Below are 17918 nucleotides of genomic sequence, written 5' to 3'. Positions count from 1 at the left end.
CAATCAATATATAAAGACTAAGAATGCTTTATTCTAACAGAAGAAGCTTTCAGAAGGTTATAGAAGAATCTGAACAATGAAAGCTACAAACAAATCATGCAAAATGTTGAAGCACAGAAAACGATTTTAGTCTTATTCTGTACTATATTACTGTTTATTTCTCTTTCCAAAAACCACTTCTGATTTTTTGGCAGCTGCATATGTTCACTATGAAAGACAGACTTCCAAAACTATTTTGAACTAAATGACCTCGATTTTTCTTTAACAAAGACAATGACTAAATATGAAAAGCCCCATTAAAAAAGGATTCCCGCCTACACTACAGTGTAAAGTGGTATTTACACAAACTTATGCTGCCAAAAAAACCAGAACAGTTCAACAGTACAGAAATGAGATAAGCTAGAATAATGAGACAAACACATAAGAAAAAAAGAATAAATAAATGCATTTTATTTACTGTGTTCTTTGATGGCTCCCAAGCAGTATCTACCTTGCCCACATCTTGCATGTCTTGGAGCTGGCGGAGCTGTGACAGGGTGTGGTGTCGCAGGGCTTCATGCAGGGGAGTATCCCCGTCTTTATCCTGGATATCCAGCTTAGCACCTGCACGGACTAAAAGCTGAGAAGAAAGAGAACTCACTTTAAAATATGAGCACAGATCCTTTCAAGGAATTTATGCTTTAGGATCCACTATCAGGTCCAAAAGGGTTATTCTTTTCCCACACCGCAGTACACAGTTGAGAGCTCAGCCTTCAATCGAAGCACTTCACCTCTTTCAAATATCAACTTTATTTCAGCAGAAGCCTAGTGCTTGACTGATAGCTAAAAGAGATGCTATTTCACAGGATTCTTTCTATTTTTAATTTGTACCAAATAGCCAACAAACAAGGCAACAGATCAGTGTATCAGAAACAGAACAAAGCGGGCAAACGTTCTGACATCTATGCATTCTGTAACATTAGGTTTCAATGACCTCCAAAATCACCACTTTCACACCATGCTAAATTTTACAACTTAATGTGCAGTAGTATTCTCACATTAACAAAGTAGTTGAACACATACTTAGGTTACTTCTTACACAGCAGAAGACATAAAAACCACTGACTATTAAATACCATCTTAGAACACTTTGGAAAGTAATGAACTGTAAGAATCATTCTTAAGGCTAAAATTAGCCGTATCCCCTGAAGACACGTTCCAGCTCAAACGGTAGAGAGGTAAATAAGGCTGCACAGGCCTTCATATTCATACTGCCCTTGCACAAAGCACTCTTATAATTTGATGCACCAGAACTTTCTTAAATATGCTGCTAAACAACACAATGAACACATGCTAACAAATAACAATGCCTGTAAAAAACAACAATCACGTTGCTTTTGAAAAGCTACAGGCAACAGCTGATGTTTTAACTTTTGTTTCAAACTTCTGCTACTCTTCAACACTCTGAATTGCAGTAGTGACAAAAAGAACAGCCCAGAAACAGGAATATATAAAGGGAAATATCTCCCTATTCACAACAAGCCCAATTGCAGGGATTTTAGCATCTTAGAATTAAAGAATCAAGACTCTAGAAAAGACTAAAAATAAAGTATCTATGAAGAAACTCAGAGCATGTATTTCAAGGAAATATCTGTCTGTAATTGACTGCAGTTTGTCACATTCCCCCAGCTCTTTCTTCCACAACTGAAGGCAAGAAAACCAGCTGAGATTCACAACAGCCCCACGTGGACACTCTACATCTTCTGAATGGACTCACTCTGACACAATCTTAATTTCTTACACCCATATCCTGTGTCTGCCACCAGTAATTTTCTGCTTTGGTTTCTCCTAGAAATAAATGGCAGCATGTCATTAAAATTTCTCTATCATTACTATGGATTTTTAGTCAATCTCTAGAAGATTATCTGTAAGAAAACTCTCTTCAGAGTGACATGGAATCCTTGGCTACCATGGAAATTCAAACCCTTTGCAGAAGTTAAAAAAAAAAAGATTAAAAAATTACCCTTTGTCATGGTAGCAGAGCTTTTAAAAGAACTCCGCTACCTTTGACCACTATTCCACAGATGCCTGAGGATACAACCCAACCCTGGAAGGTACCCAATAGGAATTAAATTTGAAATATAGGAGCCAACATGTTCTTTGCATGGCTGCATGAGTTATTTTAGGACTTCTCAAAGCTAATCCAACGTTGAAATATGGATACTCTACCGAGTCATTCACTTAAATATTCTTGGGTATAAGTATGCCAATCCAATACATAATCCAACAACACTAGTTCTTCAATGTGCCTACCTTCCTGCTCATCTGCTGCATTAGTGTTGGATTCCCAGGTACCGTGTCAGTTCCAGAAGGGCACAAGAGCTCACCAAATATAGCTGCAGAAAAGCTTGCAGAATGCAAGTGACACTGACTCTATGAAACCATTCTTTTGGTAGCAAGTGGTTCCAGATATAGGGCCATATCACATGTTTCACTGTAATGAGATCACATCCATCAACCCGCAGAGATGGAGAAACCTTACTGCAAAATAATGCTCAACAGAACCACAGATACAAGTCTACATAAGGGGCACAATTCTCAGTAGGCCTGAATAGGAAATATTTTTCATCATAAGAAGAGTCTCACAACACAAAGACAATTTTTGCACAGGGGGCCAAGTCCAGGGTGATGTATTCACTCTTAGCAAACATATTCTACAGCACTGAGGACTCTCTCCCAAGCTTAACAGCCCATGTCAGCAGTCCATGCCAGAATGAGTAAGCAGTGCCATACTCCAGTTTCCTCTGCCTTTAACCAGGTTTTGTTAAATGGAAGCATTAAACCTTCATAACCATGCAGGCAAACAGAAATTGCATTAATTTCACCGGTCACTTTATTACTGCTTTTAGCTTTCCCAAGTTAGGAAAAGAGAAAACCATACAGTAGACTGAAAAGCAGTGAAACTAGTACGGTGTTGTTTCACCTAGCCACAGTTTGCAGAAGCTGTGAGCAAGAACAATTACGCTCAAAGTAAGAGGCATCAAAAATGCTATTGTGAGGTCCCACTACAAGACCATAAAGCTCAGACAAATAACAGAACACATCATCCCTTACTCCATAAGAAGAGATTCCAGAACTGGCAATTACAGAAAGGAAACGATAATGCTCACATACAATAATTTAGCTTTCCTAGAATTTCCTTCATATAGCTCGCTGAACTTCTATACAAGTTGGTAGGTTCCCAAATTGATCAAAATTAATCATACAAATATTCAACAGTTATAACACGCTGCTAAGCCAATTACTAAATTTCATGAAGTATCTCTGTGTTAAGAGCTACAGTTACCTTGAATAAAGTACCATTAACCACATGGCAAATTGCAAGTAAAATACTTACCCTAACAATTTGCGTATGCTGACGCTCAACAGCAAGGTGCAGAGCGGTTTGCTGGTTAACATTCTGGATATCCAGGTTAGCATTGCCCTAGAAGATGTTCAAAGCATTAGACAGTTATCCCAGCAATTCATTAATGCAAGGCAGTCAATTAAAGCACCAAATAAAACCCTCAATATGATTACTGTTTTGAAGATTTGAGAGCAAAAGTTATTAAGTACATCAATCATTTGCTGTACAGATGTTTGAATCAGACTGGATATCAGACTGACCAATCCCAACTCCACTATGAGGACAAGGTACCAATCTCAAAAGCAACTCTGACCTTTGCAGCTCCCCATATGGCTCTCCCTGCTCCATTGCACAGCAGGTATCAAGAGCAAACTATTTTCACATAAGACGTTTAATCAAAGTACAACATATAAACCCTTCTGAGAAAAGAATCCTACCTGATGCACCAAAAGTTCAGCCACCTCCACGTGATTGTTGAGAGCTGCCAGATGCAAGGCAGTGTAACCATCATCTTTTTTCTCATCAACAATCCACGGTCGTGGTAACTTGGACAGCAACACACGCATTGCACTAAAATAAACAGAGACAGATAAATGCATTTGTGAGGTATTTGTTGAATAACAACACAACAATAGTAAAAACAGTATTCATTCATGGAGCTACAAAGCAGCAGTGAAAAAGACATGCATAAGCCTCTTTTTAGAAGTGAGAAAGGAGAAAAAGTGAGTGAAAAGTTGTGAAACAGCTCCAAAGCTTAATAATTTCATGCTCAGTTTCTTTCAGTTTAAGTACGCAAAGCAGCCAATCACTGAGCACTGAACAATAAAACTTCTAAAAACAAATGAAATAAATGCTGAAACTCTTAAGTGGCCGTTAGTGGAATACAGGATTCTCTGTAACAGAAAGTGGCTGAGTTTAAAACACCATGGCAGTGTTCAGTCTTCTACCCCACTTCTCTATGTGCTTACCAAGATACCAAGTGGAAGTGGATTTACTTTTTACATTTTAAATTCTAGGGTGGGGAAAAGCAATATGATTACTGTAGTATTAAAGTAAACTAAAATCCATTAAGTCCAAAGAACGCGGGATCGATCTGATCATCACGCATTCTCTCTGAAAGACTTTCCTCAAGTTCACTTGTCTTCACTTAGCTTCTGGAACAGGCAGGTAATCAAACATGATTCCCTTTGTCTTTGTAAAAAGCAAAAGGAGTTCCTTTATGACAGTTGCTCAGAAAGCTTCTTTACAAAATCCAAGCTTTAAAATACAATGCTAGCTAACGCAGGCCATGAGCTGCCTTCCAGTGTGGATACCAAAATGGAATTAAACAGATCTTCATTAGAGCCCTAATATCCCACAAGTAGAATTTCAGTAAGCCTCAGAAATAGTCTGATGCAAGAAAGCCTTTCAGCTTTTACTCAAAAATACTCGCAGCAGGTAACAATAGGCTGTCTGTATTACCAAACAATAACTTAGCTCCTAATTCCATCCCAAGCATCTGTTGCCTTGATCATCCACATGACACAAATGCTATTCACTCCTGAGCCCCCTTAAGGTAAGAGAATGAATTTCCTATAAAGTAAACAAGCTGTGGTTCTGCTCTAATGAGCAGAAGTAAGAGATCATGAGGCAGATTGTGCAGTCCTTCCTCCACACTGCTAGGACCCCATTCTAACTTCTTAAGCACCTCCTCATGTTCTCCCAATGCTATTTCACACCCTCTTCACACCAGAACCACTGTTTTTCCCCTCGATTGCAAAGTAACCACAAGAAGTAACTGCACTTCCAGGCTTCAGGGTCACACAGCTCCCGAGGAGACCGATGACCACACAGAGCCCACTGCCCACCTGCTCTGCAGGGCAGTGCTCTGTACAGTCGCCACAATCTCTTCCCTGGGAACTGAATGTATTTTGTAGTCAGTGAGTCACCTCAGCCTCCAGCAGAATCACAGCTTTCTAAAGGTAAGCACATTAAAACATTCCGTCTCTCAAGATCGCCTTATTTACCTGGCTAAGCTTCTCACTTCCTCACTGTTCACATCACTTGTAACAGCAAAATGAGACCACAGCACTTAACAGATTGTACATTATACAGTCCTGGCTTCTGTTCATCTCATTGTCTACAGTTCTGTCACATGTTAGTAAAAAAAACCTGCAATATTTGAGGAAAAAAAAAAACAAAAAACACTATCCTTTGAAAGATTCACTTACATAGGTGTTTCAAAAGTTAAGTACTTAACTTTTGAGACAGGAGATACCAAAACATTATGAAATGTAGCAAAGTACAGGGATATTAGTTGCACCGTAAGTATTATTTATTTTGCAATGAAATGATGCCTATCCAAACCCCAGATATAAACACACCACTAGTTAGAAACATGTCAACAGTTTCTGGCTGTCCCAGAGGGAGCAAGCCCAGAGCACTGTGGTTTGTGTCACACCTAGCTGACAACTGCACAGTGTGCCTGGGCACACCATCAGCTCTTCAGAAAGTCAAGCTGATACAGAGCACATCTCAGGAGCATGTGAGGCCAAGAGGAACATCAGCCCGGTCCTCTGCTTTATCCACAAGGAATCACAGCCCGTACTCTCTTCATTTTCTACTGAAAGGCTCAGTGCTTCAACAAGCCACAAAGCTCTGGAGTACCTACTGTGGATCACCCGATAAGCACAACACAAATAACATGAAAATTCCTTATGACGGGAAGAAAGAGGTAACATGACTACTGGCAGTGACCTATAAAAGGTGGGGCAACAGAAGACTAAGAAGAAAAACGAGGTGAAGAAATTCTCACAACTGCAACTACATCTTCAGGAATGCCGTGGTAAGGTACAACACCCAGACAAGCTGCTCTTTAAATATAGTTGGCTTATTTCCAAAGTTCTGGTCACTGAGCAGGGAATAACCCTAACCAACTCAGATTGTATTTTATGTCCTTGTCTTCTGCAACAAAATAAGGAACTGCCAGCTCAACAGATTTCAACAAAACAAAATAATATTTAAAGCACATTCACGTAAACAGATGCACCACGGAGTGAGTATGCCTCAGAAATACTATTATTATTTCTTTAACACCTCATCTATGAGAGAAAATTTAAAAATTGACAATGTAATATCTTGTATGATATTAAAAAACTCACTCATCCTCATATTTGCAAGAGCACAAACCTTACCAGTTCTGCTTTCAATTCTTTTCCTACTTAGTTTGCTTTAAAGGCCATTGAGATTTTCTTCTAAAGTTCAACTATTAAACAACCAAGGGTTACAACCACACCTTACTTTTGTGCAAATACTTACCAGAGAGCTCATCTGTATACTTTTACAAAACTGAAAAAAAACAATACGACCAATAAAAAAAAGCAGATAATTTCTGTGTATAATAGACATGTATATTACTTCTCCCAGTGAGCCGCTGGAGTGAGAGTAATTAATGTTCACTTTCTTCTGCCTAGGCAAGTTAGAGACCACACACTTCTCTTTGATCCAGACTGCACCAAGTTACTAGGCAGCAGGATGGAAGCATGGATTCATGGACATGACACCTTAGAAATTGGCAAGATATAAATACGCCATAAATGGGAAACTCTTTTAAGTAAGAAGTTCAGTGGCTGCAGGCTCCTTCCCACAAGCAGAGAGGCAGCTTCTTGCAGTGCACAAAACTCTGCTCTTCACGTTGCAGGCTTTCCTGCTACTGCTGTTCTATTTATCAGAATTTTCTAGAGCTGCTGCCAAAATTTTGACAACTTGGCTAAGTGGCTATCATTCAGAACAGCACTCACTGAAACAAGCATGCACTGTACCATAAAAAGTCATCTCAGTGAATTAATGTTGCATGCCAATTACACAGCAATTCCTAATTCACCAATCCACATAAAGTATTAATGAGGAAGCTGAATCACACTATTCTGTTTTCAGGATCATAACATCAACGTGGTCCTGAAAATCTGCTTTCCTTTTCCATACATTAAAACAGAATACAGGCTGCTTTCACTGTAATTGTATTCAAAGGATTAAGAAATCAGCAAATCTAAGAGTAACTACGAAATCAGCTTCAGACTATAATCATCTGCAGTTTATTCAGCTATTACAGATTATACGGCTAATTGAATAGCTTCAAAGATTACTGATAAACATTTAAAAGCCTCATTAAGACACCAAATTTGTGCCACTGCTATGCCAACTACTATTTTTGTTTGTTCTGTATCAGAAAAGTTTTGTCATTAGCTAGTCTACAGTAGGGGAGTTGGAAGTAGATGTTCTCTAAGGTCCCTCCCCACCCAAGCCACTCTATGACTGGCAGATTAACAGGAAGCTGATAATGATCTTAGACCTTTTTCAGTTGGATGATCTCGTGCAAGTTCAGTTTGAAATTTTCTAGAAAAAACTTTGGTGAACCTTTTAGAGTAAATTTTCTGCAAAGCATTGAAGTGGATGAAGGGGGTTCATCTTTCACAGGAGCTAAACACCTGCTCAGTGAAAACAGGAAGGAGAAAGTCTAAGCATGGGCAGAAATCAAGGTGTGTGCTGTTTCCCCAGCTCAATTGCTGGGGCATGGTAACTTACAAAGCCCACCATAACTCACGTTTTCTCTGGAACTGCCACCTTCTGGTCCGACTTATCCTCCCAATACAATGATCATCATCTAGGTTCCAACAGCTGGTAGTGACTTGGCACAAGAAACACCCATCTACAGCTTTAATTTGACCTTGCCATTCAAATATGCTTTTTGAGTGTTGTTTTTTTATTTTTATTTTTATTATTATTATTATTATTCAGAGAGTCTGGAATCATGGCTTAACATACACATATTAAATAATGAAGTGTACCAGAACACAAACTCAACAGCATGAATTTTCTGACAAAGCAGTCATCAGTGTCATGACCAATGGCTTGAACATACAGTATAGTATTCACTATTGACCTACATAATTTTCCTTGTGTATTTCTTCTTACAGAATTTTTACAGCTGCTCACAACACTTTTAGACACAGTTTGAATTTTGGGTGGTCCTATGCAGAGCCAGGAATTGGACTCTATAATCCTTGTGGGTCCCTTCCAACTTGGGATGTTCTGTGGTTCTATGATTTTGTGAGCACTACCTTAGAACGCTGCATATAATAAAGGCTTTATTTGTAAAACCTACAAGGTAAAAAATATTTACAAGGAAAATGAAACTACTACATTGCTGCATAGAAAAGATTTGAGGTTTAACATTCTGTGCTGCAAACCCATCCTTCTATCCTGTTTAAAGAAAAACTAGGCAGGAGATTCTCTGTTACCAACTGCAGTTGTGATTGCATGCAGCATGATAAAGGGGAAGGTTGGTTGCTTTATGTTTGTTTTGGTAGAGATTAGATACATATGTTGAAGTAAAAAAAGAGACTACACATCTGCTTAAGCACATTTAATTTAAGTTGCTATCAAAAGACACTGTCCCACTTTCCTCTACTCTGCCAATGCAAGCATTATGTTCGCTGCATAAACAGTCACTGAAACGACTGCCAGACTGCAGACTAGGTATACTCACTTTCACTCAGATCAGTGAGCTCAACCAGGTTACACTGCAACTTCAGAGCCACTGTGAGCAATAGGAACAAGGAAGTACTGGATCTGGAGCTGCAGGGAGGGCAGACTGCCCTTCCCAGGAGCAAAGCCTTAGTTCAGCGCAAACTGATCAGGAAACCTTATCTCTAGGGGTTGTAATAATGATTCAGTGCACCCTACTACAAGTTTCTCTACTCTCCTGCCATTCTCCTCCCTCAAGTCAGCTTTCCAGTGTTACAGTGTGACAACATCTTCCTCACACATGATAATTCACATTAAACTGTGTCTTGAACTGTTGCTCCCCCACCCACACACTCATTCCTCTGCTCATCCCCAGCCCTGCTCAGCCAAACCTGTTCACATGCTTCCTCTTATATCTGCAACACTTAACGAAACTGATTTAAAGACAGCTGCAATTGCAAAGTCATCTTTTAAAGTATATATTTACATATACTTTAAAACACAAAAGCAGCAAGACATTTTACTTATCCTAATCTTGTCTTCTGATCACATTTGTTTGAAAATAAAAGTAGTTCCCACCACAGCACCTACAAAGAACGATCTCGTTCTGTAGGATTATTTCTTGTGCAGATTACTACTCTAGTCCTGCTCACCAGGAGCCAAAAGAAGTATTTGTACCAACACAGTGCAAGAAGTAACACAGGAGCGGGACAGCACTATTTTTGGCAGCGCTATGATCTGCAGCACACGTCAGCACAGAGCTCCAGGCCAGGCAGCCCACTGCTCCAGCTCACAGCAGCTCACGGACAGCTGTGCTTGGAGTGGGAAAGGAGCATCCCCAGAACAAGTGACACGTGGAACAGCACCTGTGAGCGGCGCTACTGATCACCACACAACCAGAGTTCAGCATTTCGTATCCATCAGATCACTTAGTTAGCATGTGTTTAAGCAAGGAGGCTGCTTCCTCCTTTCATTTTTCAGTACTGTCAATCAGTTCTCAGCACTTGAGAACTTCAGTTCAATAAGCATGAAACTAAAGGAGCAGTAAGGTATGTAATACACAGGGATCACAAAAATCTACTCTATATTAGTAGAACATCAATTTAGTCTTCAGAGCACAACTTTGAAATCAATGGGAAACAAATGCAACTTCTACCAGAGAGCTCTGCTGCAACAGGAACTATGGGACAAGTGGGTGCCCACAGCTGGGGGACAAAGACTGCACAAAAAGGGGAGGAAATGAGCGAACCATGATCCAGGAGCGTCCCTTCAGGGCTCTGCCACTCATCACCCACCTCAAGGTGCTGAGCTTACATGGATGAGTAACGACACACTACGTCAGTGTTCACAGAGATGGTTAGTTTTAGAGTGAGAAACTCTTCAGCACTTTCACTCTTGCTCCCAAGGAATGTAAAGACTGCTGTGCAAACAAGAAAATCTTGAAATACTAGGGCTCCGTATTCTGTCATATATGTCAGTTATTTTATTCACTTCAGAGAATAACACTGCAGATATTCATAGAGAGATGAATACACTCTTCTGTTCTGCATGTGTTGCACTGGTGCAGTTAGAGGCCAGTTCTGTATACACACAAAAATCAGACTGACAGAGTGCGCTGTTCAGGGTTGGGCTGCTATCTTTTCTTCCTTTCCCTTAGATCTTTCTCCACAGAACAGCAGCACCCACCTCACACCTCCATTTATTTTTCAAAATCCGTTCCCTAGTTTAGCATGGAACACCGCAGGTCTACCGAACACCGCAGCGCAGGAATTCGCTGCCCTCCGGACTCTCCTGCCACTCCCCACCCCCCGGGCCGGTCCCCTCGGGCCGCCACACGCGGGGTCTCGCTGCCCTCGGGCGGGGCTGGAAACGCGGATCTCCCCCGGCGCGGAACTCCCCGGGCGCAGCGGACCCGCAGGCCGCTCAATCGATAGGCGGAGCGCAGGAGAGCGCCCGGATCGACAATCGGCAGCTGGGAGGCTATTTTTTGCGAGGGTTGACTAAATATGGTCAGGGAAGAACGAGGCGCGGGGGAGCCGGGCGGCCCGGCTGTGCGTGTTTCAAATGCTTAGCCGCCTATAAAGCCCGGCGGCGGGGCTGCGGCCCGCGAGCGGCAGTGCGGGCGGCGGGGTGCTGACCTCTGCGGACGGAAGGAAGGAAGAAAGGCTCCGGCAGCACGGAGCTGCAGCGGCGCGCCCCGGGAGCGCAGCTCGGTCACGGGAGGATGCGGGGCTCGGCCGCGGGAGCCAGAAGGAACCACCACTGCGGGGAGGGGGGGAGACGATCGCTGCCTTCATTTATTTATTTATTTTTATTTTTTTCTGAAGAGACTCCCAACTTTTTTTGGGGGAGGGGGCTGATTTTCTTTTTGGGCTTTTTTTTTTTTCCTCTTCCCCTCCCCCCCCTCCTTTTTGCCCGTGATTACTCTCATCTAAGCCCACCTTCTCATGGCTTGCCAGCACCTACCCTTGGACTCTTAGCTCCCAGCCCAGCAGCCGTGAGGTGAGGTACCACCTCTCCACCACCACCACCCCCCCACCGCGCAGGCAGCAGGTGCCGCCGGCCCCGCACCTCACCGCACCCTGCAGGCCCGGCCCGGCCCGAGAAGCTGGCAGGTGAGATGGCAGCTGCCGGGCCACGGCCGCACCGCTGCCAGCCTGCATGACCCTGAGCTCAGGTAACGCACCGCCACACCGCCTGCCGTGTTCTGCACGTTTAAGGATGCCTATGACTTTCTGCATGTGTGACTTATTTACTAGATGGAGTTTTTTTTGTTGGTGTTTTTCTTTTTTTTTTCTTTTTTTTTTTTTTTTAAAGTTGTGATTAATCCCTCTGCTCTAGGAGCAGCTTGGTTTGAGTGTGGTGGAGTATCATGCATTGGTGGTGTAAAGAACAGGCAAAAAGAAAACACCACGAGTCCAAAATTCCTAGCAAGAAAGCCCAACTTGTCAGGCAGAATTCTTGCTGGAGAAGATCAACTCAGATACCGCAATACCATTAACTGCTCAGCAAACAGCATTAGTTTCACTGATACTTTCCTGTTTTCCTGTGCAAACCACAACTAAAGGACTACCAACCACACAAAAAGCCACCAGCACAGCTGGGCAGAGCTCTGAAGCTACACAGAGGTGCTTCATCTCGGCTGCACGAGGGAACAACCTACTTACAGCACTAGGATGCTGCTGCATTGCTGCTCTCAGTGCTGTGCCGGCTTCTGCCACAAGCTGATTTGCTCTCTGCCAGCTGCACTACAGCTCTGCCATGAACTGCAGAAATCTGTACTACCTCTGCTCTCAGCTTGCCTTACCACTAGTACATTTACTAACTGTCACGCCATTTACCTTCTAATGCTGGAAAAAGAAAGCTTACTCCTCACAGTAACCCCAGTGAACCTCTGAACCAAATTTAAGCAGCCCCAAGCGGTGTCTGACAACTCTGCTGGAGCCAAACCACTCCAACACACCTAATGTTTAACTTCCAGACCTAGCGGAGTCTGATCTAATGGTTTGGCTGGGGTTGTTGGGCTTTTAAAATTTCATAACATTTAAAGCGTGAACAGCACTTTCACTGAAGCAGGTGAGTGCCAATTTAGGGAAAAAAAAACAAAAACAAAAAGAAAAGCAACCCTGTTCTGTAGAAGTGTTGAATAGGAATTAGCTGTCACATGTGACCTTGGGCCTGACAATCCAAACCCTGTCGCAGCAGTTAGAGGTTGTTTGCTGAACTCCATGCCATTATGCCTGAGATAAGCAGGACCACCACTGGCACACGTGCATCCACTTTTTAAGACAACTCTCAGCTACAGCAGAAACCTGCAGTGAGTTTGCAGAACACGGGGTGTATGAAGCAGGAAGGTGGGGCTGGGGAGGGTAAGGAAGTTTCTAACTGCTGTATTGGTTGAGCTTGTGGTTCCCTCCAGGATCCTACACGAAGAAACACATGTGGAAGTATGCCTGAAGACCTCAGAGAAAGCTGGCACTTTTGCAGTGGAATACAACTCCGAATCCCAAGAACACATCCTGCAAAATTACCAGTGATTCAAGTCTCCATTCAACCCTGGTCGCTCAGAACAGCAAGCAGCTGCAGAAGCTTGAATACGCACTTCTCATGTCAGTGCCATCAGAGCAGTGAGCTATAACTGGCTTTAAGCCACTGCACAGGTAAATTGCATTGTTAAATTAAGTTAGATTGATAAGATGGAGTTTCTATCATCATTTAACTGTAATATTGTTCTCCCAAAGAAATCTCAGCCCTGAATTTTACTTAATGAAAGAACCAGTAAGCAGCAGAGTCCTTTTCAGGTTCATTTGACAGATAGTTGAGCAACTCTACAAGTACCTGCTCAGAGCACATACTTCTTTATGTACCCATATGAACATACAATGCTATGGAATGTAAAGAAGTATGTATTTTTGGCAGGCACAGAACGACCAGTAAGAGGAAACTAACAGCTGTTGGGAAGAGTGTGCTTCCCCACATTTGAATGACATTCAAGTGACAAGTTAACTGGCTAAGGGTCAGCTGATATTGCCTAAATAACACATACTTATTAGTAACAACTCACAAAGCATTAAGTTAAGGGACTATATACGTGGGTTGAGAAAGTTCTTCTTGGATTACAAACAGAACATCAGCTGTAAACACAAAACCCACAAGGAGGCTGGGAACAAGCAGTTCAACATGCTAATTCAGATCAGCAAAAGTTATGATTATAGTACACCTCATACAATAGAACCTAAGCAAACTTTAAAAGCCCGATTACCAAAACACATCTCATTTAACCAAGCCATTGTTTTACTGATCGCAGCAAGTTCTGTATACTTACAATGACACCTTTTAAATTTGTATCTACCACAGAATATTTAACTTACAGACTGCAACCAGGACATTAGCAGAAACAGATGAGAAATTAAGGCTGTGATTTAGAGAAAAAGATTTACAGAAGTACATTAAGTGCAATGACATCTACCATTTAGTATATAACATTTAAGTTAGAATTTTCTCCAAATCAGCATTTATTATGCTCACTGAGCTCTTCAGTACAAATTGCTGTGTCTGGTTTATGCACAGAAAGTGACAATACAGAGATTTCTAGCCCCCAGTTGCTAGTCAGCAGATTAAAACTATTGACAGATTCCTAAAGGGAAAAAACACAAATGGTAAATAACACCTAAGTTACCTTACATATCATTTCAAATTAACCACATTTACTTTAAATCTGGATTTAAGAAAATTGGCCATGCAAACATTTTGTAACACCTTGGAAATTTTGAGACCTGCTTTGGAAAAAAGTCCCACAACAGTTTAAGTTCTAAAACCAGGATTAATTAAAATATGCGAATGCATACCATCCCTAAGTTAAGAGGCTCAATACTAAATTCAGGAATAGGGAAAAATCAGAGGAATACTCTCAGCCCACTGGTACAGCAATTCTATTCATAAAACAGTCTTCTAAGAGCAGTTAGATGATACATTCATGAGAAACAGGCACATTTGTCCCAGATTAAGAATCCTAACTCTATCCATCTGCTTACTAAAATGTCTGGGGAAAAAAAAAAAAGCAACAACAAAACCAAAAAGCAACATACCAATTTTAGATTGAGAACCTTATTTTTAAAATACTCAAATAATTCTCAAATAGCTATTATACATAGCCTGCTATTTTTATTGCCTGAAACACTGAAGAGTAACACACAGAAGAAAGAACCACAGAAGAAAGAAGGAAGAATGGTTCTCCTATCAGAACCACTGGCTAACATGAAATGCTTAACATTTTTTAAAAAGTCATTTTTCTTACAGGCATATATTGTGGCACAAAGACACCAGCATCTCTAAATCCAAATTCAAATCTAGTTTATAGTGGGAAACAATCAAACCATAGTGGCTATTCTCAACAGAGTGATGCTACTGAACTTGATCATGCTCACAGAAGTAATCTGGTATTACCACCAGCTTTACAGAGAGGTTAATTGCTAAGCATCCAGTTGTTCTACTGAAGAGTTCCTGCCCTCCGCACTAATTGATTTGGCCTCCACTGTGTACTCAAACTTTTAACATCTCAAATGTACTTAGAGAGGGTTTTGGTAACAAGTCATCATATCGAGTTCTTTCTCCTCTGCTTTGTGTAACATTGCAGCACTGTTCCGAAACAAAATGACAGTTCTGAGTGACACAGAAGTTAAAATTATACCTTGACACTGCTTCCTGCTAGTTCATGTTAGCGTAGCTCTAAGAATACATATCCAGTCACTCTGAAATGTCACATCCATCACTTAGATCAGCTGTTCGGTTTTTAACTGAGCACACGTTGAACTTTGGGCATCTGCTGACACAGTTGTAACTCAAACATTTCAACTGTGTGACTGACAGGGATAACAGATGCTGACATTATCAAATGCTACACGGCTTTTTTTCCATGGCCGTTTTTTGTCCCGATATGGCCACTACATGCAACTGTATTACCATCCAAAAGCACACTTGAGCAGCTGTATCTGTAAAACAGTTCCTGTATAACTGGTAAAAATAGAAACTAATTTTATAACCATCTTTAATGCTGAAGTCCAAGTGACACACCTGCTATGTTTCTATTAGCATGCATGGTGTTGGGAATATATTTACATAAATCTTCTCACCAGTATCAGACCATGCAGCAAACAGATGCAGACTATACTTGATGCAGTCATTATTAGTGAATGGCTCCAACTAACTTTTGTCTACTATTTCCCACTGCAGTCAAAGCTCATTTAAATTAAAAAAAAAAAAAAAAAACACCACTGAATTCAGCACACAACATATAAAAAGCCATGGTAGCATATGCACATGTATTAAAGGAAGCTTGGTTTAGGAGAATTAAAAAAAAAAAAAAGATTAAATCCCAGATTTATCTTTTTTTTTTAAACTGCATTTTACCTGATATATAACATTTCCATATACAATCAAATAGAAAAAAAAAATCTGTCTTGCTATATTATGTAATCGTTCCTAAAAAGTTAATACTAACCAGAGATATAGTGATGGAATTGAAAGCACTTGACATTTACACTGGTGCTAACCAAGTACAGCACTAAAGCAGCTGCAAAGGGTAACCTGCCAGAAAACCAAGGGGGTAGGGAGTGGCAAAATGAAACCTTCTCTCCAGTAATGCTTAACATTGAGAGGCAAAGGAACTCTACGAGTACAACCTGAAAGCACGCTGTTTTTGGTCATTACCCTAGAATTTCATTGCAGATCAAGAACAGTTTATACTGCAACTAGAATTTGAGCTGAGACTCAAAGAAATAGGCAAGGAAAACACAAGCCTGTATGTATGAGGCCTCACTGGCACATATCTTTAAATTCTTTAATTTTGAAGTGGCATAATGGAAATTTGCAATGACTAGAAACAAAACACAACTCAGGAGAAAGCCACACATTCTTTGTGAACAGTCCACATATGCTCAAGGGTCTTAAAAATGTTATTAAATTATAACCTTCCTGCACTCCAATGCTTTGCTAAAGCTGGTAAAATGGAACCAAATCACCTCTTCAATGGATTTGGTCCCCTTCAACCAGCTGTAGCTATGCATTGATCACTACAGGATTTTTTTATATATTTAAAGCTAGACGCTAAGCCAGAATAATTTTGCAGAGAGGGTAAATTTTTTCCAGGCACTTAGAAGACAGAAGGTAACAGGTATAGTGAATTCCATAGTTCAAAAATCTCAAGGTTGTACCTGTAAATAAACAGCTAATGGTGCTTAATATCATGTCTATATTCGTTGCAAATTGACCTGAAAACATTTTTGAAGATAGGCAAACAGCGAAATAAACACATTTTCCAATGACTGATTGTCTCCTGTATTTTTCCTCAAGTCTGCTGCACTTTTAACAGAACTGATCTCCCCCAAAAGAAGATAAAAAATGAACAGTATTTGCAATAGCACATCTACTTTCTGGACACCTCTGTTATCCCTCATTGTCCTTCATCCCCTTCTCTCCTTTAAAAAAAATACAACAAATTGCACAAGGGAAGCAACACCCCTGGGTAGAAACTCTATTTGCTGTCTTGTATGCTATCTGGGCATATTATTTACTATTTAAAGATAAAGTTGTCACTGACCTCAGCAGCTACAGGCTATCTAATTATAGGTCTGCCCATGGAGATTATATTCCTTCTCAACACCAATCTGAACAAAAGTCTTCTTCCAAAGCATTTTCTGACATAATACTTAATAGTAAATGGTTTTAAGAGCATGCTTTTAAATTTTTTTTTTTTAATATATTTTGAAGCATTCAGCTTCAAACTACATTGTCTGAAGAGCAAATATGGAAGCAAAGATTGCTTTTACTATTTCAGAAAACAATTTTACAACTCTGATTATTCCAGACCTTGTCTCTTTGAGGACTTGCATGACCAAACACTACAAATTCCTGAGATACTAAGAACAGCTGAAATCCTAACTCTCACAGAACACATCAGTTAAACTCCATTACCATCCAGTTCAAGCCATCTGCACATTCTAAAAGGACAGATCTATGAAAAATAATATAACAACTAGGGGGGAAATTGCAATTCCATTTTGAAACACTATTTCCTATTTGCTAGTTTATGAACACAGAATTGACAAACCGCTTGCTATCAAAGAGCAGTGTAAAAGCTGCATCTTATTCCAATTTTTTTTTAACCTAAAGAATAGTTCTTCAGTTCCTAAGAATGGTCTGAGGAACTAGTAGTACATGTGCCAAGAGAAGTCAGCTCCAAAAGCAGCCTCCATTTAGGATGCTGACTGCAGTGTGAATAGCTCTTTTCACAAGATACAATGCAAATCTCCATCTAACTGGGGCAATGGATATATAATACACCCACACTTCACAGTCTCATCTTCAGATGAAAAACTCAAAGTCACAGGTACGTGAATAGATCAAACATAACCAGAAGTTGAAAACGTGGGAAACAGAACTGATCTGTAGAGTATATTCAAATTTTATTCTGAAAAATCTCATTAACACTGAGGAGACAAAGTCTGCCGAGCTTAAAGGTTCACGGTAC

The 17918-nt window shown here is 40.7% G+C and overlaps 1 protein-coding gene and 1 long non-coding RNA gene across 3 annotated transcripts in view; one reads left to right on the top strand and one right to left on the bottom strand.

The window, feature by feature from the left end:
• The window catches only part of MIB1 (MIB E3 ubiquitin protein ligase 1), a 71121-nt gene that overhangs the window by 16930 nt on the left and 36273 nt on the right, over positions 1-17918 (bottom strand). The window contains exons 13-15 of one of the 2 annotated variants that reach the window (XM_085220875.1): positions 3823-3955; positions 3377-3463; positions 491-619 (exon numbers count right to left, since the gene is read on the bottom strand). In XM_085220875.1, coding sequence (XP_085077001.1) covers positions 491-619; positions 3377-3463; positions 3823-3955 — 349 coding nt within the window. Of the gene's footprint in view, positions 1-457; positions 620-3376; positions 3464-3822; positions 3956-17918 lie in introns of both variants that reach the window. The other variant, XM_085220874.1, reaches the window with a different exon arrangement.
• LOC146544698 (uncharacterized) lies at positions 10709-16714 on the top strand. Its single transcript, XR_014882455.1, has 2 exons — positions 10709-11567; positions 12810-16714. It is a non-coding gene; the product is annotated as an uncharacterized LOC146544698 (long non-coding RNA).

The sequence above is a fragment of the Meleagris gallopavo genome, chromosome 3, assembly GCF_905368555.1.
Source record: "Meleagris gallopavo chromosome 3, MGAL_WU_HG_1.1, whole genome shotgun sequence".
Taxonomy (NCBI): Eukaryota; Metazoa; Chordata; class Aves; order Galliformes; family Phasianidae; genus Meleagris; species Meleagris gallopavo.
The sequence above is the reverse complement of the archived record's forward strand: the minus strand, read 5'-3'. Positions and strand labels throughout refer to the sequence as shown.